This window comes from Telopea speciosissima, chromosome 8 (assembly GCF_018873765.1).
Source record: "Telopea speciosissima isolate NSW1024214 ecotype Mountain lineage chromosome 8, Tspe_v1, whole genome shotgun sequence".
Classification (NCBI taxonomy): Eukaryota; Viridiplantae; Streptophyta; class Magnoliopsida; order Proteales; family Proteaceae; genus Telopea; species Telopea speciosissima.
In genome coordinates, this window is record NC_057923.1 from 17,121,932 (window position 1) to 17,149,005 (window position 27,074).

Here is a 27,074-nt window from a genome sequence, read left to right on the forward strand (position 1 = left end):
TTTTGGAGTGCCAACAACATTATTTGGTACACATTCTCATAATGGGATCAAGAACATGCCTCGTTCTAGAATGCAATAAAATCAAAATCCCATTCCGCATTCTAAGCTGGGCTCATTCTTGACAAAGGGCATGGTTCACTTCTCCAATCTTAGCTCCGACCATTATGCCATGCCACTTTGGTTCAGAACCATGTCTCCCCCTTCCTCCCTACCATCTCCATCCTTTCCATCGATAACGCAATGAGTTCCTCACCAATGTCGATGTCGGCCCCAACTCCAACCCATCAATCCTATTGATAACAATGTAAAATATAAACACCATAAGACCAGGGGAAGTTGTACGAGATTTGGTGATGATGGGTCAAAGATGTATTATCTTTGATCTAAGTTGCAATTTCTGCAATAGTATCGGTAAGGGGAAGCTATGTGGGTTCAGGCAGAGAGGAAACCCACCAGCAGAAACAGATGAAGGGGAAAAAAGTGGAGAGAGATTTCAAAGAGAGTAGTAAATTAAAGAGGAGTTGGAGAAGCAAAACCAACATGAGGAGCCATGTGTGGAGCATACGGAAGAACAAATATTGGAAATTGGGTCTTCAGCTGAAGCTCTCGAAGATTAGAAAAGCCAAAAAAAAGAGATAAATGTTGAAGAAAATAAACCAGCTTGTGAGAGAGTAGAAGAAGTAGAAGTGAAAGTGGAATAGGATGACAAAATAAGCGCTTTTTCTTCTTCGTAGTTCTCTATTATAGTGTCTGTATAACATGCACTTGTAAAAGGGGGAGGTGAAGAACATGAGGAAGTTGTAGTAGATGCTATTGTTTTGAATTTGCCTATATAGAATAAATACCTTTGAGTAGCTTCTCATCTTTATTTGAAGCATAAATAATGCTATAAAGAGCTAAGAATGACAGTGTGTTACAAAAAATAATCTTAATTCCAACTTCTATGTGTTGGATATGTGACCAACAAAATTGGAATTTTTTATGAATATTAATTTCTTTAATTTGCAAGATCATTAACAGGCTATGGTTGTCTTTGGGTTTTCACCTAAATTTGTACTTGACTAGGGATAAGACTGAACATCTTATACATTTGGTCGTCACATCATGTGTTCTTCGGAATGATGATTCCAAGACACAAGTGTGAGTGCACATATGGTTTGTGCATGGTATTGGATCACACGAGAATCTTGCATGTGCCATTGTCAATTGATTAGAAACAAGATTCTCATTCATAAAATTTAATTGGTTCCTTGAGTTCAGAGGTCTTTGTCGTATCGGTTATACATCGTAGTTAGGTTTTAGTGCGTCAATGGTTGAAATATTTATCTGACTATATATCGGTGTACTAGATTCATGGTGTTTGATTGTGAACGAAAGAGTTGCTAAACACAATACATACTGGCATACTAGATTAATAGACGGATACAACAGAAAGTCAAAGAAGAATTGGTTTGACTTCATGGATTTAATGACTAGTGGACACACAGGGAACCCACGAGGAAGCATCAACAAGGGTGGGATTTTTGTCTTCCATTGGGGTACGACGATAATTTTGCTCCATCATGTGTCTGGACGTAGGAACCATGCTTCCGGACAGAATCCATATATTACACACACACACACACACACACACATATAGGGGAAGAGTTTTCTGTCCGGGAGCATTAATGGGAACCCACGAGGAAACATCAACAAGGGTGGGATTTCTGTCTTTCATTGGGGTACGACGATAATTTCTCTCCATCATGTGTCTGGACGTAGGAGCCATGCTTTCGGATAGAGTCCATATATATATGGATGTCAATTCTAAGCCCATATCGGTAGGACCGACCTATCCCGATCGATAAAAGCTCGAAACTGGCTTGATACTTTAGCTAAACCTGTTGGGCTAAGGCCCGACAGGCGTCAGACCAAGCTCGACACATTTATGAACCATTTGTTTTACCCTAATTATCCCTTAAATTTTCTATTTTATCCCAAATACCTTCTCTTAATCTCCTTGATTAATTTATCTTCTAGCATTTTTTTGGTAAAAATCTTCTAACATTACATAAGATATAAAGGAGTATGGGCTGAGTAAAAACATAAAATTATATTAATAATTAAATATTAATGCACTAGGAAATTGATGGGCCAAAAATAAATGAAGCACACAATCGAGGCCATTTATATTGTTCGAAATGCCATCATATATATGTCTGTTGAGATTGAGACCCATTTAGCTCCAAATGCATTGAGATTTACTTATTTAGCAGTTAATCCATTGATGAACATTCTCTCCAATAAGTTCTTGTTTCATCTCGAAGAATTGAATTTCGTTAGGAGCTATATAGACCAAACTTGCATGGCCCGATTGTAGCCTATTTAGTATGAGCCCATTCATAGGCATGTTTAGGCCGTTTAGTATGAGCATGATTATAGATCGATACATAACCGACTGTTTATAAATAGGACCATGCCTAGCCTATGAGGACCGATTACTTAAACGGGCTGGTCATGGTGCGGGATCCTAAAGTAAGGGGGACTGATTAAACCCAATCGAAATCGGCCTGGACCGATCGATTGACAGCCCTAGGAAAAAAGAACATTAACTTATCATGTGTTAATGTTCTTGCATTTAGACACAAGACTGCGTGAAACTACCGCTCAACCCCCAATAAGGGCAAATCCTATTATTTCACATATATACTAGAAGACTGTGCAAGACAATAACAAATTTTAATACTGACATGATGATATGTTTCTTTCAAATTATTTTTAAAACCATTTTATACCTTTAATTTAAAGAACTTTTAGAAATAAGACGAAGAAAAATTAAATGAAAGAGAAAGCGAGGACTAAGCAGTCCCCTTGGAAACACTGCTTTTTCCCAGGTATGGAGTCATATATATATTATATGGAGTCGGAATCTTTCAAGATGACCAAGTTTTTTTTTGGGTAAACATGCAAGATGACCAAGTAGACACCTTGGAAACACTGCTTTTTCCGCTGAATTTCATTTTATTCCATAACCTTGGCTTATGGTTATATATATCCTCCACCTATTGACAGGAGGATACAACAAATGTTCAAAGATAGAAGGGCTGATCTGACTTCATAGATATCATGACTGGTGGTTAAAGTTTGGCCCTGTCTAAAGAACCATATAATATATATTTTACATATTACATATTTTGGTTTTGCGTTTCTTATACAAAAAGTTATATTAGAATGACTTGGTCTTGACAATATTAGATTATAGATGAGGTGGTGACACTTTTGTTTTTTTGAACCTTTTTATTCTCTAATCTTAAACTTTTCGAACTCAACGAGAATTAAGCAAACACAAATGATTCTCAATCAATTCATCAAGAACTGAGGCTTAAACCATTATGAGCCGGAGTAAGTCAAAGACCTTCAATTGCAAACTGTGAACTCAAACCAAATAAACCACAAACCAAAGCCAACCAGAACCAAAGTTAAAATAAAGAAAGAAGAAGAATCTTGGTGTTGGGTCCTCTTGCTGTCGAGATCTTCCTTCTACGATCTGATCCGATCCTGCACACAATAGAACCAAGAGGTAGAGCAGGTGACTACCCCGGAATGGGTTCCAGGGGAGGATTCTTCAATGCCTAAGTTAGATCTCAGAACAATACTACAATTAACAGGGCCGAAGATGGGAAGTTTGGTTCTAGAGCCTTTAGGTCTCAGCCAATGGAATAGTCATAAAGATCTTATCTCTCTTTTTCTCTTCATCCCTTTTATAAGACGTTGTGTTCATTCCATTTCCTCTCTTTAGAATTGCATATTCTTCAAGTGAGGCGGGAGATCCAAGCGGGAACAATTAACCAAATTTTTTAGTATTGTCAATGATTGTGCCTTTGATAGATCACATGTTAAGTTCCTTGCGCATACTTCAGACGTGAGACTATGACTGGGGGCTCAACCGGGTTATGAATCCTTATTCTCTGGAACGCTCCCTGGTTCGACCCTTTTACACGTGTTCTCATGGCATTGGAGTTTAGAGTCCATATGTATAGGTCCATAGGTAAGCAATCGATCATATTCTTCATCCTTACCGAGTTAATGTTCTAACCCAACTTAAACCGGTTGAAGCATGAGAAATTGGTCTTTATAGTTGTAACCGAGAAATTGGACAAGGAGAAACATATAATATCGGTCAATATTAAGGGGATTGAGTGAGAACAAGAACAACCCCACCGACACTTCCGAAACAACCGATGGGAACTGGGATGTGACGGATTCTTCTCTTCTCTATTTCCCCGTCTGTTGTATCTTATTATTTCCACCATGGCTGTGCAACACGTGGCACAATAAAATCCAACAGTTATAAGTAAAATCTCTAGTGAGTTGGTGTAAAAAGGGTTAACTTTTAGATAAAACTAAAGGTTTCAATTATAACCGTTGGATTTTATTGTGCCACGTGTCACACAGGCAGATGAAAATAATAAAAAATAACAGATGGGAAATGGAGAGGAGAAAAATCCGGGAAGAGACGCAACCGACACTCCAGACGAAACCTCACCGCATATATAAATCTGAATGTAGGAAATAAAAAAAACCATTCAGATTACTGGGCTTGGTCGACTCTCAGCACCTCCGCTGCCGGTCGCCACCACCACCAACACCCTCTCACCACCTTCATTTTCTTCATCAACGACCCATTTCATCACAGCATTTGAAGAAGACATGTCAAAGAGAAATATCTTTATATGTGCTTTAGTAGTACTTCTCGTGGCTTTTGGGTTCCAGACAACCACTTCACAGGTTCCAGAAATTAGCAGGAAAAGTTTTCCTGATGGTTTTGTTTTTGGGACCGCTTCTTCAGCTTACCAGGTAATAAGTTTCAGCTTTCCATCTCAGTATATACCACACAAATTCATTCTTCCTTTGCTTTAATGTGTGTTTTTTATTCTTCTTATTTTGTGTTGTCATGTGTCTAATGTGGTTTGATCTTAGTGTTATATTGGACTAGCCCATTATGAGATAGGTTAAAGAGTTTGATTTTGGAGTTTTTGATGTATCGATCAAGTGCATAGCATATTTCTTCTTTTCTTTTCCAATCAATAGAGGCGGGCTCAGGTTCTTGTACAAGAACTATTCTCAAACGGCCTTGGTGGCACAAATAGAATCCAAAAGAGTGAGTGGATTCCATCTGGGTGGCTAAGGCCTTACAACAATGTTTCTCATACGAGAATCTAAGCTTCCTCAATCTATGAGTGAGTGGATTCCATCTGGGTGGCTATACAGCTGAAAATGGGGAGGAAAGCATTAGAAATCATAAAAATTATGGATTTTCATCCTCTAAAGTGTGCCCAGTGCACCACACATAAAAATCCAACCGTTTGTGGTGCACTACACTTGAGAGGATAAATTTTAAAAAATTACATCCCTAACGTAACTTTGTGTATCATTATTTCTCCTCCTTTTTTTTGGTAAAAATTATTTCTCCTTTTTTTGAGACGAATTAATACGTGAGCGATCCAGATCTTCTGTGGCGCGCTGTTTGTAGGCGCAGACACAAGGGCACAGAGCAATGACCGCCTTAACCCCTCTCGGGTAAGGCGGTTATTGTGCTGCACCTTGTGTTTGTGCCGCTCAGGCCTCTACGGGTAGCGTATCACAGAAGATCTGAATTGTGTACTTGGCGCGTTTGGTCAAGGGCTCACTTGCTGAACGCTTGGTCATGGGTTCAAGTCGTGGAAACAGTCTCTTTGAAAACAGGGGTGAAGTTGCGAACATTTGATCCTTCCTAGACCTTGCTACACACGGGAGCCTTGTGCACTGGGAATAGCCTTTTTTTTAATACGTGAGGCATTAGTACTATATGGTTTCATGCAATATGAAGGTTGCGTGCATGCAAAGTTTGTGTCGAGCCCTAGTCTTTTGGATATTAATGAAACTGGGAAATGGATAGAAATAATCATCAATGATGAGCCGTGTTGGTTTGGCCATCAATGAAATGTTTAATTAGTAGTAATTGTAGTAGTAGGGAGTAATAGGTTTGAATAAATATTATATATAACGGAGATGTTTATCATTTGTAAAAATCATTGCGAAGACGTGAAGCAAAGATCGATAGTCGTTAGGTTTTATTAGGAATCACGAACCATCCATCACTCTCGTTTTGTGAATAGAAAATATGTTGATGAACTTTAATTCATTTGGATAACTTTTATTTATTTATTTTAAATAGTCGTTTTCAAATCGTCTAGATTCTGAGCCCCCAACGTCGGATCTGGTCGGTCTAGGTTGGATCCAGATCCTCTATTGCCGAGCTGCCCGATAGGATCGTGCTGTCCAGACACGGTGAGGTTCGCAATGACCGCCTTAACCTCATTTGGACAAAACATTCAGACAAGGGTGAGACGGTCATTGTGCGCCTAGCAGTGTTTGGGCAGCACGGCCCTGCCAAGCAGCTCTACAGTAGAGGATCCAAATTGATCCAGGTTTGGTCAATTTCTTTATTTTTAATTTATTTTTTGGGTGGTTTCTTCGATTTTGGATCAATCATGACATTGAGATCGGTTCATATAATAACTTTTGGAGGCATTAACTTTGCGCTCCGCTGTCGTATTTCGATGATTTTTTTTATTTTGGGGTAACTCGTTGCGAAGAAGGCATTTGTGTGATCTCGAGGTAGCACATGCTTTAATATCATGAAAATATGCTATTTGAAAAACTTTCATCCTATTCTGACAGTGCATGCAGATGCCCATATATGTGAGAGGCAACCGCCTATCCTAGAATTCTTTCACCTGAATCTAATCAAATCCCAAGAAACATCGAGTGGTCACAGACCTGAGTTTAGAAGATGAAATCCATTAGAATCCCCAACAAAAGCAAATGGAAGAGGAGTCCAAATTTCTTTACCTCGGAATATCTCTTTCATTCACTGTAAATAACGTAACTCAGACGGTTTTTGCAATGACTCTGATATGACCATAGAAGCGACAAAGAGGGTTGAAGTGGTTAAGACCAATTCTCATGTAAGCAGAAGTCATAGTCAAAGGAATAATAAGCCAAGAAATTTAGAGGATTACGTGTAACTGTAAGGAGTTAGTTTGGATTGGGTGATGTTAAGTAAGCTTAGTTAAGAGTCCTCAGCTCAAGTGGGAGAATCTTTTAGTTATTAAGGAAGTTTGGTAGTTTGAAAGTGTTTGAGAGTGACTGATAAATAGAGAAGGGCAAATGTAACAAAAACAGAGAGATAAAGTCGTCTTTCTCCTTCTCCTCTATTCTCATTCTAAGCTTGGGAAAGTCTTCATGACTCTTAACCAAGTTTTATGAACTTTTAACTTGACTCAAGTGACTCGCTTGAGTGAAAACCTAGTTTTACAATGATACGATCCTGGATCTCAGCCCACAAAATCGGTTCGGTAGGTGAGGGTGCCCAGGATTATATTAGTCCACACCAGAGTTTATTACTCTCCGATGTGGAATATCCACCAGAGTTCATTACTCTCGAGTGGGACAGCAGGATCGTAACATTCCACCACCCTTCCAGATCGAAGTCTCCGACGGCCCACTCCATGGCGGCTTTCACTCCGGACCCCTCAAGCACTAGGTAGCCCTTTCCATAGGTCGCCCCTGCCAGTGCCCCGACCCGTAGACATGGCAGCCCGCTTTGATACCACTGATACGATCCTGGTTCTCAGCCCACAAAATCGGTTCGGTAGGTGAGGGTGCCCAGGATTATATTAGTCTACACCAGAGTTCATTATTCTCCAATGTAGAATACCCACCAGAGTTCATTACTCTCGAGTGGGACAGCAGGATCGTGACATACAACAATGGTTCTCACTTCTCATCCTTCTTTGGTAGTCATTGTCTACTAGTAAGGGTGGACATTGGGTCAGGGTGGCCCAAAGTTGGCCTGACCCAGCCCAAAATTTGGACTAAAAAGCCGGGTCCATGCATACCCCTTCTTATGAGGTATCCGTAGGTTATCCTTGGAAACATATTTGAGACCCAATTCCCAAGGTAATGCTTAAAAATGAGACCACCTGAAGTGTTAATAACCATCTAATCTTTATTGCATTTTCTTTTTTAGAAAAATTTCCTTCACCACGTGGTGAAGGCTAACCACTCCATCCTAGGGTCATAAATCCCTATAAGGTTTTGATATAAATCTCAAAATACCCATGTGATACTCTCTCTCACCCATCCTTCAGTCCGTAGTGAATGGATTCATTCTCATTCACCACGCACCAATCATAAGACCAGACACAGGAGGGCAAGGGGGTCTTTTTCAAAGAGAAAGGAAAGAGAATGACACATGTTGGGCACCCTAGCACCCCAACCTTTACCCTTAAAAAATATGTTACACCAACTAATATATAAATGTCTCAAAGAGATTATAAACTGACAAATTAAAGTATTACGTACGTATGTCAATATAAATAATATCATATAAGTATATGTATATGTGATTAGCCGGGCCGGATCCAAAGACCACAAGCAACAAATTCAGATGTAATACAAATCAAAATCAGATCCGACGATAGCCCTACGAGCAATCGAGATTTGCCAAGTGTATTAACCACCAAGTAAAATAAATTTTTTTAACCTCTTTTGAGTACTTGTTTGTGGTAACTTTTGCTTACAAAAATATATATATATATATATATATTTTTCACTTTTGCAGTATGAAGGAGCCGTGAAAGAGGATGGAAGGGGACCAACAGTGTGGGATACCTATGCTCACTCATTCGGTAATGTTTCTTATTGTGTGGTGTTACAACCCATTATCATTTAAAACATTTTATTAAAAAAGAAATCCAATCCTCAATCAATAATTCATTTTTCAATTCAACTTTTTTTTTATTTACATCACAATCATTCTTATCCTGATGGATATAGCTATAGAGTGAATTTCTCAATATGTTGTCATGTTGATTGACACTGGCATATAAGTCATGTTATTGTTGAATAACAAACCTTCAATTATCTATTTTTATTTATTTTATAGATAATCCGTGTGTTTGGGAGTCTCTGATGATTAAATAAACCAAGATTTTATCATAACTATAATTTTAAAAACAACAACAACAATAACAATAATAATAATAATAAATCAAGCAATACATAATCGGCAATGATTACTTCCGTATATTATGTGCTTCTAACCATTTATTCACAAAATTATCTTAAGAAGAGCATTTTTTTGTGGGGGGAGGGGGGGTGGGAGGGGGAGAGGGTGATGGTGTTATAAGAAGTGTCTTAACCTAGAAGAAAAAGTATTGGATTTGAGAAAGATCGATGTTGGAATTCAAAACAAGGCAGATTGCGCAAGAATATTTCATAAATGAAGGTTAATAAAAATAGGTAGACTAAAGTAAGTCAATATCTAACTAATGGTGAAAATCATGCAAAAAGTTCAAGCATTACTTAGACAAAAATGTTATCACCTTCTTTTATTATTATATTGGAAAAGTCTCTCTCACCCTAAGGCGTACACTGTCCATCTTCACATGTATTATTTTATTTATTTTTTTATTAAAAGAATAATTAAAAAAACAAATATGAGTTGTAGACGTATAGTGTACCGTGTTTGCTCAAAGAACCCTCTCCCTTATTATATTTATTGGAATATTGTCTTATCACCACCGTTTCTATCCATTTTATTTAATAGAATAAATGTTTTAACAATAAATAGTAGGAAGCCGCATTAGGTCGTTAGTCTATTTCTTTTCTTCCCTGTGGAGGGTAACATTCCTCCACCAGTTTGAGTGTACCATCACCACCCTTCAATCAATCCATTTTAGTTATTGGAAGAACGTTTTTCCAGATTAAGTAGGTAGCTTTTATGTTTTTGTTGACTACTAACGATGTGAGCTTTTTAGTCATTGGATAGCTACAGGGTCACAATCGGTCAATTTGGTTTGATTCCATCGTGTTGAATCGGTTTTGGGATTTATTAAGTGAAACCAAATCAAACCGATAAGACAGATCATTTCGATCGTTTTGGTTTTGGACTAGTTGATTTGGTTTTTCATTGATTTATCGAGCTCTTATCAAAATATCGTCGAGTTGTAACCGGTTCGGTTTTGGTTTTTCATATATACATTGAAAGTTAATGGAAAGATTTTTTTATTTATAAATTTTTTATCGGGTTCTTTTCCTCTTCTATTTTTTGATTTGGTTACCTGGTCACTTTTGTCAGTCCGATCTGGTTCAATGTATACAAGTTTCATAGAAGCCCAAACTAATAATGGCTCGGTCCAGTTTTTTTTTATCATCTTGATCATTCTAACCGGTTTGGGCTGGAAATTGATACCCCTAGATTGGTAGGTATTTCTCTAATGGTTTAATTTCAATCGTGTTGAATCGCTTTTGGTTTGATTTTTTATCGATGTACCTTAACGGGCGCTTATCAATACATTATTGGGTGTTACCGGTTCAGTTTTGTTATTCATATATACATTAAAAATTAATGGATATAAAAAAAAAAAAATTTATACTTTTTATTATTAATTTATATACTGATACATTATCGGGTTGTTACCGTTCATTTTTGTTTTCCATATATGCGTTAAAAATAATGAGATAACATGTTTTCCTTTTTCTTTTTTTTTTCGATTTCTATCGGGTTTTTTTTTGTTTTAATCTGGTTTCCAGTTTCATTCGATCAATTTGGTCGGTCCAATCTAGTTCGATATCTACCAGTTCCATAGAAGTCCAAACTAATAATGGTTCGGTCCAGTTTGTCCAAGTAGTATTGATCGATCCAACCAATTTGGGCTGGAAATTGACACCCCGAGATAGGTAGGTATTTCTCTAATTGGTTTGATTTAAAGCATGTTGAATCAATTTTGGTCCTATTAATCCAAACCAAAACCAAAACCAAAACCAAACCAGTGAGACAAAGTCCATTTTCGTCGGTTTTTATTTTGGTCCGGTTCAGTTAAACTTTTATCAGTTTTCTCTAACAGACTCTTAATGATCGACTATCGGGTTTGTTACCAGTTCAGTTTCGATTTTCGTATATACATTAAAAATAAATGGGAAAACATTTTTTTTTATAACTTTTTTGGGGTTTTATCAATTTTTTTAGGGAAGTAGTTTTCTGTCTGGGAGTGTGACCTATGCCGGCACTCCCATATGTCTATCTCTCTCCTCAAAATAAGGGGTAGAGGTATCTTTTCAATGAGAAAGAGAGAGAAAGACTCATGGGAGTGCTTGCATAAGCCACACTCCTCGATAGAAAACTTTCTTCCATTCTTTTAATAGGTTTTTTTTCAGATTTTTTTGACACCCGTCAATAGGTAAGTATTTCTCTAATTTTCACATGTTTAATTAGATGATCAATCCATCTCAATTGTATATCATGCAATGTACAAAATTCCTCCATTTGTTTTTTAATATTCAAAATCAAGATTGATACGGGTCAATGCTGGTCAATATCAGCTAAGACCAATATCGATACCGATTACTAAAACCTTGATCTCAATCCAAATTTGCTTTCTCTTTTTGGTTTTTCTGGCACCCCTCGGCTACAACCAATTACTAGATCGGGCATTTTCCACTTTTTTTTTTTTTTCCGGGTAAACCTCTCTATTACAAAGTTGAAGCTCTCTCTCCCCTAATGCATAATACAATAATTAAAGGGATTGATGACCATGGTGAAAGAATGAAGGGAAATTTGATCCAAATAAAAATCTTATATTTCGAGAATTGCAACATATCACCTAAGCCATTTAATTTGCAAGAGTAGTTTCGGAAAAGATGTTTTTCGCATCTACTGTAGTGGGTAAAGCTTTGACAATACGGGTGCACTTACTCTATGCTGAATCTTTGGGGTTGGACTTAAATTCAAGTGGAATCTAATAATTCAGAGATTATAACATCTCTCAATTACACAAACATGGATTATACTCGTCTCCAAATTGCTCCCATTATCCATGACATTATTTGGATAGCAGCATCTTTTTGTGTATGCTCTTTCTCTTGTATTTTCAAGACTAACAATGATATTGTATTAAGGTCATGTAAATCTCATGTAAGACAGAATAGCCAAATTCCACTCCTTGGTTCTATGAGCTTTGTCTTCATGATGCTTTTAGGTTGTTCATGAGTTTGCTCTCCATAAATCATTTTAGGGAAAAAGTTCTCTGTCCGGGAGTGTGGCCTACGCCAGCACTCCCATGAGTCTATCTCTCTCCTCTTCATGTGAAAAGACATTTCTACCCCCTTGTTTCAAGGAGGAGAGAGATAGACACATGAAAATGCTGGCGTAGGCCACACTCCCGTATAGAAAACTGTTTTCCATCATTTTATTACTAAAAAGATTTAATTTGCATATTTGACAGCATTCCATTGGTAATTTCTCGTTCTAATTATGTTGCAAGCCCTTTGTGATGATGCAGGTAAGATTCTTGATTTCAGCAACGCTGATGTTGCTGTTGATCAATACCACCGTTATCATGTGAGACCTCTCTCTCTCTCTCTCTCTCTCTCTCTCTCTCTCTCTCTCTCTCTCTCATAATCCTTTTGTTTCATTATTTTTTGTCCCATTGGAAAGGTCTTGAAAGATTATATTAATTAAAAGACAAAAGGAAAGACTTTTTCCAGTGTCACAAGAGTCTTGATGGAGGACCATTGAATCCATTGCCAACACACATGTTGGGGGATAAAAATCCTTTGCAGTACCGCCGGGTGTGCGGTGCACATTCTTCGGCATAGCAGAGGTCATGTGTGACATTTGTGCCACGTGACCTCTGTTGTGCCATAGAATGTGCACCGCACACTTGACAGTACTGCAAAGGATCCTGGTCCCATATTGGGGCGTTGCAATCGCAGTTACATAGGAGATGGGAAAGCAAAAATTAATTTTCAATTGACAACTTTCTAGCGCAGTTGATAAAGCATGGCGTTGTAACATCTTACCAAGAGGTCTCAGGATTGAGCCTCCTAATCCTTACCTTAACAACCCCACCCTCCCACCCACCACTCCAAAAAAATATTTTTTCAGCATTCTTGTGACAATTTCCTATAGGAAAAGTATACATTAGGTGTAGCATTACCACAACATTGGCTCGTATACCACTTGTTAGAGACTTTGATAGAACTTATCCTTAAAATCAGCATTATTACTTTCATGTGAAAATCCAACACGTCTAGAACACAAAAAGAAAAAAAAAAAAAAGATCAAACAAAAGAAAGCATTCTCTTTTGTCAATTCTAACTAACTGGATGTTCAATGTTTACTATAGGAAGACATACAACTTATGAAGGATATGGGAATGGATGCCTATCGCTTCTCAATCGCTTGGTCTCGGATTTTCCCTAGTAAGCAACAACTATAAATATGTTCTTTAATCTTTTTTTTCTTTTTCTTTTTTTTTAACTTAATGCTTTAATCCTGTTTCTCTCTTAGATGGCAGTGGAGAAATAAATCAGGCTGGAATTGACCATTACAATAATCTCATCAATGCTTTACTGGCCAAAGGTAAAACAAATTAGAGTAACTTTATATAAAACAATAATTTTATCATTAGAAAACTTAAAAATGGGTCAATAAATGCAGGAATTGAACCTTATGTTACTCTTTATCATTGGGACCTTCCACAAGCTTTAGCAGACAAGTACAATGGATGGCTCAATCGTCAAATCTTGTAAATTTCATTACTTTTTTTTAATTTTATTATTATTTTTTTATATGCTTATGATAAAAATTGTAGAATCATCGAAAATCCCACATCGCCTGAGAATATGCATATATGTGATGGTGCCATTCACTAGTATGACGCATTTTAAAGCTGTGAGACTCACCTGTCAAAGTGAACAATATTTTGCCAAATTAAAATGGAATTTGTTGTACAGAGAAGACTTCGCAGTTTATGCAGAGACATGCTTTGAGAAGTTTGGTGACCGGGTGAAACATTGGATCACTTTTAATGAACCTCATACATTTGCAGTCCAAGGTTATGATGTAGGGTTTCAGGCACCTGGAAGATGTTCCATCCTTTTTCACTTATATTGCCCAGCAGGAAACTCAGCTACAGAACCTTATATAGTTGCTCACAATGTTCTTCTTGCTCATGCTAATGTGGCAAACATTTATAGGCAAAGATACAAGGTATATATATAGCTTAGATTTATTAGTTAACACTTCTAGGCCAAATACTTGTTGAAGTACTGAAATTGGTTGTGTTTGGATTTTGGTGTTCTTCATTTTTTTTTAAACAGCAAAAACAGAATGGATCCGTTGGGATATCATTAGATGTTATATGGTTTGTACCAATGAAGAACACTTCTGAGGATATTGAAGCAACACAAAGAGCTCAGGATTTTCAGCTTGGCTGGTAATTAATTGTAGTTCTTGCCCTTTTGATCATTTGCTGCACTTTTATTTATGGTTATAATTAATTTGGTTGTAAATGAAAGCAGAGGTGGGATCATCATGCTGTTGGGGATGATAGAAGGTTACTGTTAATGTCTCTATCACAAGGTCTCCACGTGGACTTAGCCCTTTTGCGACTTGTTCTTCCCTTTATAACAGCAAGTGGCACTCTGTCTAGTTCCCAGTTCCCACAACAACGAATTTAACTTCATTTTTTGAAGGTGAAGAAGATGAAGTGGAAGAATGAGAGGTTCTTCTTTTTTCATGAGTCAGGGAGAGTGTATTCTCTTTTCTTACAAGAGAGGAGAGAGAGAGAGAGAGAGAGAGAGTTCCTAATTGCTCAAATAGGCAATTTAGTTCCTAACAATTAGGGGTGGTGGCTTACCATATTAGACCCAACTCTCCTCATATCCATATGGGTTTAGGTTCACCTTAACTACTTATTGAGGCTAACGGGATCAAATCTCAATTTGAGACTTAGGAGTTAGAGGTGTCAATGGGTCGGGCTCGGCCTTAACCCTAGCCCAACCCTAAGAGCCTTAACCTAAACCCAAGCCCAGCCTGATCCTCCCTAGGCCAAGTATACCCTCAATCCAGCCCGACTGTGGCAGGAGTTTTTTCAAGTCCGGCCTGACCCTGATTGGCCCTGATGGCCCATTGAATAGTGAAATTAACAAAGTCCATCATGGCATCAAAACCGACTTAACAAAGCCCCAACCCACTTTTTCATGTATTTTGTAGTATACGATACATTAATACAAGGTCAGGTTGGCAAGGCCTCAACCCAGGCCCGTCCCGGCCCTACCAAGGCCTAGCAAATTTAAAACTCAGCCCGACCCTTCCTTATCCCCAGGCCCAGCCCAACCCTGTCTAGGCTCAGGACTGGATCGGGATGGCCGAGTTTTTTTGGCACCCCTAGTAAGAATTCAAATTCTTCCCTATTGTGCCTAGAAATATGGTGGGCCTGGTGTGCACTTATTGATGGACACATGTCAACTAACAATTTCTCACTTCAACATCAATGTTAGTAGATCAAATCACATATCTAGAGATTTCAAAATAATGTATGCATTGATTATGAATTTATGAACAGGTTATCTAATTATGGTCTCAACTCTCAACACTTTGTACGGTCTCATAAATTATCAATATCAATCGTCAAAGAATTAGAATTAGAATAACTATTGCACTGTTCTTAGTTGCTAATATATTTATGTTTGTTTTGATATCAAATATTTACAGTAACTATACTAACTTGTGTTAATTATTTGATTCATATTTGTCCAAATGTGCAGGTTTATGGATCCCTTATTTTTTGGAGATTATCCAAGCTCAATGAGAAGTAGAGTAGGAAGTCGTTTGCCTAAATTTTCCACAGCAGAAGCTGCTCTGGTTAAAGGGTCTTTGGATTTTGTTGGAATAAATCATTACACCACATACTATGCAATGAGCAATTTTACTAATATTATTGGTATTGTGTTGAACGACACTTTGGCGGATTCTGGTGCAGATACACTTCGTATGTTTCTAACAATTCTCAGTAACTTTTGTTATCGATGGCCAGTATTATTTTTGTTGGAACTTGATAGAATTCATCTTAAAAAGCAAGTCTTTAAGAAGAGGGTGTCGAAATCCTTACAAGTCTTCACATGATAGTCACTTTCAATGTGGATAATTGTTTTCACGTGGAACCCAAATGAATTTCTATCCATAAAAATATTTAGGAAGAACTCTGAGTTTATAAGAATTGAAAAAAAAATTCCCACGCAACAAATGTATCATACACCTTCTCACAATAGAATTTTTTTTATTATATTCTCTCTCTTCCTCTAATCATGTGAGCCCCATATAGATGGTAATTAGTTCTATGGGTGTCGCGTGGGAGATTGATTCTGACGGCATGAGGAACCCTCTCCCATAAGAATTTTCACCGTTTCTGTATTAAGAGAGTGAACGCTCATCATTCTTTTTATGTTCTATTTTGTTTTATTAATCACTCATGATAAAAGCTTTTGGTTTTTTTTTTTTTTTTCTTTTTTATTTTTTCAGCATTCAAAGATGGGAAACCAATTGGACAAAAGGTATGAATTTGATATAGTTTTATTTTGTTTCCTATATTGCTATTTTTAGGGCTGCAAAAGGTTGGGTTGTGCCGAGTTTTTTAAAATCCCAATCCAACCCTAAGTTCCCTTAGCTGAGCTCAAGCCCAGCCTAGCCCGTTAGCCCGAGACCTCAACCCTAACCCAACCTGACCCTGACTCAGAGTCAGAAATTTTCAGTCTTGACCCACCCTCAGGGCCAAGTATCTCAGCCCATGCCCTATACAGGCTCAAGGTAGGTTCGGGTTGACAGGGCCAAACTTACACCCTTAGCTATCTTCTTAATGTTTTTTACTATATTTTGGTTACATGTTGGATTGGAGGCATCTTCAATATGGCTGTACTCATATCCTCAAGGGTTGAGAGATTTGATGAATTACATAAAGCAAAAGTATGGGAATCCTCCGGTCATCATCACGGAAAATGGTAATTATCCTTTAAATCAAACATGTTAATTCATCACTAATTGAAACCATTATATTGGATATTGCTTTCTAAATCTATTATTGTTGGTAACAGGGATGGATGACTCCAATAACATATTCATCTCTGTCAAAGATGCTCTTAAGGATGAGAAAAGGATCAAATACCTCAGTGGCTACCTTTCAAGCTTGCTAGCCTCTATCAAGTATGTATTTCTATAATTTTCCTTTTAAAGATGACAACTTCAACATGGGTTAAAGTTTTCATAAAAAAGCATGAGAAAAAGAACTCTATCCGGGAGTATAGCCTACGCTAGCACTCGCATGAGTCTATCTCTCTCCACCCCATATGAAAAGACACTTATGCCCTCCTGTTTGGAGGAGGAGAGAGATAGACACATGGGAGTGTTGGCGTAGGCCACACTCCCGGACAAAAAACAACTTCCCAAAAAAATTATGAATTAAAAGTCTTTTTTGTTTGGTATAAACATGGGTTATAGTTCAACATGTGTTAACTTCTCTCTCATATATTATAAGATGTTTGCATGTGTCTTTGAAAGGTTCGTTATCGACAAATTTATTTTGAAATGACACCTTTATTGGTATATCTAGAATTTAACACTTTTATTTAGTTGTCCCTTGTCTTATTCCCAAACCATTTAATGAAGTTTTCCAGTGAAGGTAAATATGCCATTTTTACATAGCAATTGCATTATGTGTTGTGAGAACGGGCCATGGTGCAATGGTAAGATTGCTCCATTGTGACCAAGTGGTCACGAGTTTGAGTCTGGAAACAGTCTCTTTGCTGAAACTATGGGTAAGATTGAGTACATGATGACCCTTCCCAGACTCCACAGTTGCAGGAACCTCGTACATTGGATACGTCCTTTTTTTTAATAACATTATATGTTGTATTAAATGACTATCAACATTTTTTTTATCCTTCCACTAAACAACTATAGGGAATAAAACATAAAGCAAAAAAGCAAGGTTACAAATGTATTGACACCTTAGGGGGTAAAAAAGGAAGTATAAATGTTTGGGATGGTTGAGTGAAAAACTAAATAAATAATATTTTTCTCCTATCTGTACTTTTTCTTTTTGGACTTCTACTCATGACAATGAAATATATATGTTTGGGATAATCAAACATGTGATGGGGGGTTCTGCCAAGTACAAGTGAGTACTTTGTGAAAACTTCTTTTAGACAATTTAGAATGAAGGCAAAGATCATAAAATATACACTGGTGTTCATACTTTGTACTAGTTGTGCTACGTGGAAGGGGGATGTACCAATTCAAACTTTTGGATATCTAGAAAATATTATAGATTGATTGATCATATTTCAAATATCGCTTAATTGCATCATTTACTTTTTCTATCTCTCATTTATTTTCATGAACCCTTGAATTTCTCAGTCTTAGATTTTTCAAAGTTTTATCTTATCATTTGACCGACTTAAATTGTACTGAAACTTAACATGTAAGGAGAAGACTTTGGGATCTACATGTCTAGAAATTTTCAGACACATTTAACGAATCACATGACAACAAATATGTTAGGATTTAGGGTTTAAGCACAAGGTTGCTTAAAGCATTACACCCTGAATATCTAGTTTGGAATACCCAGATTGCTGCCTCCAGCTAGTATTTATAGAAAAACTAGGGTTTAGATCAGATGAGCTAATTATTAGATTACCCCTCACAACCTGAATATTAATACAAGTAGGATTATATTTGAACATATGAAAGAATATTACATAAATATCCTTACAAAATATATGTGATTGCGGACCAAAAAGTACTATGCTTTGTGCAATGTTGGTCTTACCCAATTTTCCAATTTCTTATTTTTAACAAATTCTAGAAGAAATTTTTTTATAGAACCAAATGGAGCAGAAGCAGCCTTGATTGAGCCATACCAATTGTGCTAAGCCCAAGTTTTTAAAACTTGGAATTGGGCACTGAAGCAGCCTCCATAGATTCCAAAATCTGATTTTGATTCAAATCGACCATAATTGGTCTGAAATCATAATCAAAATCGGCCAACTCCGATTTGAACCAGCCTACTAGATTCTGATTTTGAAAACGATAGCTAGATCTCACATGACAACCTATTAATTACAAGTTACAGAAGAAACTAATTAATATCCTCTCTGTGTTCTTGATTAATGCAGGGAAGATGGGTGTAATGTGAAAGGGTATTTTGTATGGTCTTTGCTTGATAATTGGGAATGGACTGCTGGCTATTCATCTAGATTTGGCCTTTTTTACGTAGACTACAGAGACAATTTGAAGCGTTATCCCAAAGATTCTGTCCAGTGGTTCAAAAATTTCTTGGCTCCTTCGGCTTCCTCCACTGATGAACTTTAATTGACCAGTATTAAAGGAGGTCTTTATAATGTATAATTATTCATGAAACCATAAATAAAACAAACACCTTATAGTGGTGGAACCAGGTATATATTCGTTGAATGATCACAGAATTTGAATCCTTCCCTGTACATTTAACTAATACAATAGTGACAAATTATTAAGAGAAAAAGTAAAGGAAATGTGTGTGTTATATAGCGTGTTCCCTAACTGGTACAGAATTAAGCATTGTGCCTGCTGGTCCATGATCACGATCTTCTCATTCCAAATTTGATGGTACCAGTTGGTAAGCATGGTTGACTATTAACAATGGAAAGTCCTCCCAACAAGCGCCCAGATTAAAGGTATGAGTGATGGGCCACCACCGCTTGGGCCAAGGTAGTTCGAAGGATTAGGTTTGTTAGAGCTCCAAAACCTTGGCAGTGTTAGCCCTTCTATTAGTTGTAAGAAAAAAGCATGGGCATGATAGTATCTTTATAGATGTTATACATTCCTACAAAAAAACCCAAAATTAAATAATTAATAATTCCTCTGGTCCCGGCGGGGCTCGAACCCGCGACCTTCGGCTCATAAGACCAACGCTCTAACCAACTGAGCTACGGGACCAAGAGAACATTGGCAAAATGCTTTCTAAGTATACAATCACTTACATTTGGGATCAAAATCATTTTCCTTCCCTTTTAAAGTTCCTACCCCTCCCTTTTCTTCTTTCATATATCTGTAGAATCTAACTCCTCTCAAGTTCCCTGCCCGGTCAGGTTCGTAGGTTCCTCTCATAAGGGGCCAAAAATGACGACCTCATCCCCTGCCTGAACCTTAGTTAGTAAATACGCGTATTATGCGCGTACCCAAATTTTTAAATGTATAATACTCCCGTCCCTGCATTTTCCCATATTTTTATTAAAAAATGCATTTTTTTTAATCGCTCGAGTATTATACTCATATAATACATGTATTATACGTATTATACGCTTTTTTTAAAATAAAAAAAAATTACCCAAAAGATTAGAATTTAGGGAAACGATTTCACTTTCCCTTTCATCCCTTTCGATTTGCGTTGAACATCCAACCGTAGCAGGCAATAGTAGCCGCCCTCCATCTCCAATCATCCTCCCCATCTCCGTTCAACAAAGCGGCACTTAAGTCTTGTACTCTCATCTTGTTTCTCTGGTCTTTGAACTTTGATGATGGTAGTGAAGCAAATGAATCTAGTGTGATATTGGCGAGAACGGCTCAATCTCTATTCTATTTTATTTTTGTTTTTCTGTCTCTTGTAGCTAATGTGTACAGTGGAGATCCATATCTGGAACTCTCCCTCTTGTCTTGTGTTGGTTAATTAGTGGGAAGTGGGAACTCATCCCCCTTCACAAGAACACATCTGGTTAAAAATATATGGTTATCTCATTATAGATAATAAGAAATGTAATGTTGGAAGAATGAATTAACGATAAGGTAATCAACTTGCTCATCTCATTTTCAGACAATCTACATTCATTTCTTGTAGATTATTGATATTTTGGTATGTTAAATGATAATCTTAGAGATGTTATATAGCATATTATATTATTGTGTTTATTTTAGTTCATAAAATCATGATATTATTTTGTTTATTAGGTGATGACTGCATGTTATATAATGAATATATGTCCGTTTTTTTAAAAGTATTATTGCCGTCTATGCCGTATTATATCCGTATTAAACGCGTACCGTATTATTACCGTATGCATTTTATGAAGCCGGATTTTTGAAAAATATTATTACCGTCTAGTCCGTTTAATTGTCGTACGTATCCGTTCCCGTTCAATTGCCGTTCCCGAACTTACTAACTAAGGCCTGAACACACTGCCCGGATGGGGTGAGGTCATCATTTCCGCCCTCCCTATGAGAGGAACCTACGAACCTGATCTGGCAGGAAACCTGAGAGGAGAAAAATTCATATCTGTACATCATTTATTAAAATAACATGATAAAAAATAGGAATTATTTATTAGTTTTTTCTTTTGGGTAAAAATTATTTATTAGTTCACACCCAATATTGCATGGTTGATTCGGCATTGGTTCACGTTAGTTTTCGCTGCCCTTGTCTCCGTCATTCTTGGTTAATTGCAATCCTTAGCTCTTGTAGTGTTGTTGTCCTTTCTTTCTTCATAAATATTTTTTTTAATAAAATAAATTGCATTATAAAAAATAAACCAAAACCTTTGAAATGCAGATTCATTTTTCCATATAGCTTTAAAATTGTGGTCCAAAATCCGTTTTATCTTTTTTCTGATATAAACCATATTAGTTTAATTTGATTCTTGGTCCAGTTTTATTTTGATTGGAAACGCAAATAGTATCTATCATTTGAAAGGATTTTGAATACCATTTCACAAAAATATAATTTTAAACCTTTTTCTAAACCCATTACCATCTTCATCCCAACCTCCTCCCTCCCCCCCCAAACAAAACAAAAAAAAAACTTAAAAGGAAAAGGAATGCCACCCCCGATCGTGTGTTATTGTGTGTGCTAGGCGCAAAATGACCGTTCCTCCCCATGGATAGGCAGGGGTATTGTGCCAGTCATTTTCGCACCCAAATGTGTCTGGGCGTAGGTATACGTCACACAGCACACGATCGGATGGCGTTCTTTCTCCCAAAAGAACATCAGTCAATTATAAACCTAACCAGAAGCTAAAAGAAGGCCATCCCTTGGTATACCAGACAGGTTATGAGCCAAAATATATATATATATAATCTTAAAAGCTATATATTAATACCTCCTTATAGGTCCATTGAAGAAATCTATAACAATTCAAAGTTTGTGGTTTGTGCATTAAACCTACTTTACATATAAACCTCCTAGTGGTTGGAAAACGACCCTTAAAATAAATTTCCCCCAGTTACTACAACACTTCATGTAAGTTTGAAGTCTTCAAGGTTTCCTAGGGTCATTTACATTTAAGTTTGAGTCTTTGAGATTTGTTATTCTTATGAATATTCTTTGTTTATCGTTAATCATATTGTTTACATTAATTAAAGTGTGGTTTAAAGCTTGGAACTTCTCTTTTTCTTTTTTGGTTTTTAGGCACTCAGTTGGGACTTTTTTTACAAGTTCACAAAGTTTGACCACTACCAAAATGGTAGGATCCAGATCTTCTACGGTGCGAACTGCCCATCCTATCGTGTTGTGCAAACACAAAGAGATGCACATTGATCACCTTACCCCTACCCAAACGGGGGTAAAACGATCATTACACATGACCCTGTGTCTATGCAGTACAAACAGGACAGGACAGTGCGCTGTCAAAGTAAAGTTTAGCCTATTTATTTTGTGATTTTCTTCACTACAAGAAAAACGCTAAACGACTGCACTTTAGCGGACACGTCTAAGCTAGCAGTTGTCAAGAACCGCCGCCAAAAGAAGTCTCCCACGGCGGTTTGGAATGTAATGAGTAGGAGAGCGTGATTGCGGTATATCGGCAGTTTAAATAAACTGCAATTAAGGACACATATATGGACACGGTTTTTAGATAACTACGGCCGGTTTATGTAAACCACAGCCATATACTAGTGTCCATGGAAAACATTTGGTGGTGGGCCGCTATAGGTACACATTTGGAGGCTACTTTTTACCGTCGTTGAATGCCCAAAGTACCCTTCCCGCCAAGTTCCCGCTTGTTGGCGGAGACATATATAGCTGTGATTTATATAAAACCGTGGTCATATACAGTTGTGGTTTATGATCACAGTTTTTGTAAGGGAAAATTGTTCAGGTCTATTAGTTAAAAAAATTAATTACAAGTTTAATTGGTTTCAAATTTGTTTTAGGGGAAGGTATTGGTACACGGTAAATGCTGTGCATCAATGCATTCAATAGGAGGTGGGGGGCTTTATGGTCATTTTGGATGGACATTTATGTCCATCTAGCGGTACTTCATACAGGCCATGTACATGCATGACCGTCTATCAAAACTTCTGCCTTTGTTTTACATGCACAAGTTTCAAATTTGAAAAGATTTACTTAATCTCTCAAAATAGTTATTACTTATGAGTTCCTAGAAAAAATAAAACTGATCTTTCAAAAATACCCCCAGCATCAATTATCCCAAAACCCAAGTCCCAATCGTATTCCATTATGTGAAAGCCAACAAAAAAAACACAAAAAAGTGGAAAAGTGGGAAGTAGGTTAAGGGCGCAACACTTTCTTTAATTAATCTCCATAGCACAACTTTCTCCTAAAATAAAGGAGTTTCTTAGGATTTTATTTCATTTTTTTTCTTCTATTGTTTTTAATGTTCGTTTTATTAAGTAAAAAAAAAATTTTTATCTCATATTTGCCTGCTGGACTAAGTGCAAAGAAATGAGAAAGTGGGAAGAATGCTTAGGCACATGGTAATCCAATGTGGCCTGGTTCGGTTTCGAAGTCACAAACCCCCAAACCGAAACATGATTCAATATGCTCATATCGGTTTCGATTGGTTCGGCTCAGTTTAGTCGGTCCGGATGCGAATAACTCTAAATGGATCGAATATGAATCGGATGTGATCGGATCTGGATAATCCGTGTCCAGATACCAGTACCTCTAAATCGATACGGATGCGAATACCTCTAAATGGATCGAATATGAATCAGATTTGTTGGATCCAGATAATCCCTATCTAGATATCTAATCGCATCAAATATATATTTTTTTCGGATAAATATTGGTACATTATGAACAATGGAAACAACTAAAAGATGAACCAAATCCTCCATTGTGTGGAGGTGTTCATTGTAAATAGGGAATCAACTAAATGATATGACCCTAATCTCCATTGCGTGGGTTACAAAATCCTTGTTTCAGATTTTTTTTATTTTCCCTATTGGAGGGGTAGGAGTGTTTGCTTCAAGTCCTTGTTTTAAGTCACTAGCATATCACAAAACAATAGATGAAAGTATAAATCAATTTATGTTCATATAAATCTCCTTTATTTTAGGAGAGTGTTGTGCACCCTTACCCTTCTTCCCACTTTCCCGCTTCTTTGTTTTCTTTGTTTTTTTTTCTTTTACATAATGGAATGGTTGGGACTTGGGAGAATTGATGTTTGGGGTACTTTTGGAAGATCAATTTTATTTTTTATTGGGACTCATAAGCAATAACTACTTTTGAGAGATTAAGTAAATCTTTTGAAATTTGAAACTTGTGAATGTAAAACAAATTTTAAACCAACTAAACTTGTAATTAATTCCTTAACTAATAGATCTAAGCAATTTCCCTTTTTTAGAATCGCAGGCTACAGCTATAATGCATTCTCCAACACACGGGAACTTGACGGGAGTAGGTTCTTTGTACATTCAGTAGCAATAAAAAGTATCCTACTCCAAGTATGTAACTATAGCGGCAGTTTAATAGAGTTGAGCTCAGCTCCTCGTACAAGGTCACTCCTTGGGAGCCGACCTCCGGAATCCACTGCCATCAAGTGGGTCCAGTGGATTCCATCTGAGTGGAGGCCAGCTCCCAAGAAGCGACTTCGTACAAGGAGGTGAGCCAGACTCCGGTTTAATATAACCGCCACAAATGTTGGCCCTAAAGAAATTTTTGGTAGATCAATGATGGTCCTCAAAATGGAATCTTTTCTCCTAGTAATGTGATTGACTTGATTTCAATATCATTGTATACTCTTTCAACAGTAGGTGATTTAGACCTAGGATTTGTAATTTTCCATGGTCCTTTCATAATTGTGGTTTTTTCTGAGTGGTCTATTTTTTTGTGCTCTTCGATTTGATATGTAATTTGGCATATCTTGGATAATCAAAGACCATGGTTTTGACAATTTTTACATTTTCTTACACTCTTGAATGCATGTTATAATGGGTGTGGAGCATCGTAATGTTCGATTTTTGAGATCTATCTTGGATAATCAAAGACCACCTTTGTGTTCGATTTTCGAGATCTATTTTTGGGTACCTTGTTTGGGTATTGTTGACACCTTTAGGGATCTGTTTTGACAATTTTGTGTATATGGACTCAGTTTTCTCAAATTTTGTTTTCAATTATGATAGGCGGTGGATGTCCCGGATTTGGGGTTTAAGGTACTTAAATGCATCAAAGCAACTTCAATGTCAAAGTTAATTTTATGTATAGGTTTTAGAATTCCCAATTTAGTTGTAAAGGTTAGGATTGCAAAGTGTTATGATGGAATTAGGCGGGACCCACCAAAGTAGCATGCCTGATTTTTATTGTGATGTTTTTGTAATTCAAGGTTATATAATTGTTTTGGCAGCAAAGTGGATAATGATTACCCAAAGGTGACATTGTCCAGGTTTAGAAGTTTTTATGCACAAGAAATGGAGAAGCATGGCTTAGGGGTTTCTTATCACCTAAAGGTGGAGGAGATTTTCGAACGTCATTGCCTTCTCGCAATAGTTGCACTAAGAGGACCAGTATATTTTTCGAACCAAAAGTTGAAAAATGTAATACGGTCGGAACTCTTGTTTGCTAGTTCTAATTGCTGGCATGATTAATTAGGTGTGAGTATATCACACCAAAATGTTGGTGACATTTGCCCAAATGACAGTAACCTAGGGGTCCCTTCTGCCCACAGGTGATGGAATTTTCAGGAGTTGTTGTTCCTTTCGTGGCAAATGCGGATGAATAAGAGAACCAGTGCATTCCTAGCCCAGAGGATAGCGGTATAGTAACGGTTGTAATTCTTATTCGGTTCTATTAGTAAGTACACTAATTATATGATTGACTGGCCTGTTGTAAGAACCATGGATTCCGAAAAATCCAAAATTCCCCCGACAAAGGGTTAGGTTCTTCGTCGATGTGCGAACCGGATCTCGCCAGTGAAACCTAAACCAAGGACCCTAATTCCTCCTAAGAGGGCAAACGGGTCAATAGGAAGCCGCCACCTAGAAAGGGTCTAGGACCCACAAATTTCCCGCGAATGGGGAGAGATTACTGACTCATGGATAAGGTCGGGGTCTACCCAGATCATTGGGTAAGTGTCAGGTTACAGACTGGGAAGGTGTTAGGCACCCAGTCCACCCGGCTAGAGCCGGTCATCCTTTGCTTTGACCATTGTTGCTCACTAATACAGTCCTAGTTTCAAGCCACTGGTCCTATACTAGGCCTCTAGGCATGACACTTGCAATCCTACACCAAATTTCTATGTTATTCTATCCTAGGGTGTAAAAATAATTAAATCGACATAATAAACAATTAAATTGATAAAACAGCATAAATATATACAATCTAATCACAGTAGCACATGCAATACATAGCTAAATTACTCTAATTTGGCTAGACATGGCATGCATGGAATTCACACAACTAAAACATGCAAATCTGCTTATCCTAATCATGTCCAGTAAACGGCAAAAGAATTACTAATCATCCGAGGGCTAGATGACGGGCTAGCCCAACTCCCGTCTCAAAGAGCGTATATCTACGTCCCCGGGATCCCAACGTGTAACATTTCAACTCGGGCCACTAGAGGGGCGTTGTCACCCCTTTCTCACACGTTCCAATTCTAAGGCTGACCAAAAGGCATCGAGTGATACAACCCCGAGATCCCGGTAACATGCACTCAAACTCAAGTGTGGGTTATAGCCTCTCCACTCACGGCCCAATCTTGGCTAATTGGCCGATGCCCAAACTAAAGCCAAAGCCAAATGGCCCCATACAAAATGGGCCCAAATTGGAAATACAGCCCATACCCAAAATCCCAACTAAATCAAATCCAAGTCTCATAATTTCAAGCCCAAGCCCAATTTATAACACACGGGCCATTGTCCAAAAATCCATGCCCATTTCTAACGGGCCGGTTCAAATCTGAAATTAATCTTTAATAGATGGGCATCAAAATGGACC

The 27,074-nt window shown here is 37.4% G+C and overlaps 1 protein-coding gene and 1 non-coding gene across 3 annotated transcripts in view; one reads left to right on the forward strand and one right to left on the reverse strand.

Annotated features, from left to right (window-relative positions):
* The window catches only part of LOC122671322 (beta-glucosidase 40-like), a 31,034-nt gene extending 11,768 nt beyond the window's left edge, over positions 1-19,266 (forward strand). The window contains exons 1-13 of one of the 2 annotated variants that reach the window (XM_043868472.1): positions 4,680-4,836; positions 8,648-8,714; positions 12,369-12,427; positions 13,215-13,290; positions 13,379-13,450; positions 13,529-13,616; positions 13,825-14,080; positions 14,191-14,306; positions 15,640-15,863; positions 16,394-16,425; positions 16,767-16,869; positions 16,963-17,071; positions 19,042-19,266. In XM_043868472.1, the coding sequence (XP_043724407.1) occupies positions 4,690-4,836; positions 8,648-8,714; positions 12,369-12,427; positions 13,215-13,290; positions 13,379-13,450; positions 13,529-13,616; positions 13,825-14,080; positions 14,191-14,306; positions 15,640-15,863; positions 16,394-16,425; positions 16,767-16,869; positions 16,963-17,071; positions 19,042-19,237 (1,545 nt within the window). In that variant the 5' untranslated portion in view covers positions 4,680-4,689 and the 3' untranslated portion in view covers positions 19,238-19,266. Of the gene's footprint in view, positions 1-4,679; positions 4,837-8,647; positions 8,715-12,368; positions 12,428-13,214; positions 13,291-13,378; positions 13,451-13,528; positions 13,617-13,824; positions 14,081-14,190; positions 14,307-15,639; positions 15,864-16,393; positions 16,426-16,766; positions 16,870-16,962; positions 17,072-19,041 lie in introns of those variants that run through there. The other variant, XM_043868470.1, reaches the window with a different exon arrangement.
* Positions 19,267-19,769: 503 nt separating this feature from the next.
* On the reverse strand, positions 19,770-19,843 carry TRNAI-UAU. Its single transcript has one exon. It is a non-coding gene; the product is annotated as a tRNA-Ile (tRNA).
* Between the last annotated feature and the right edge of the window lie 7,231 nt (positions 19,844-27,074).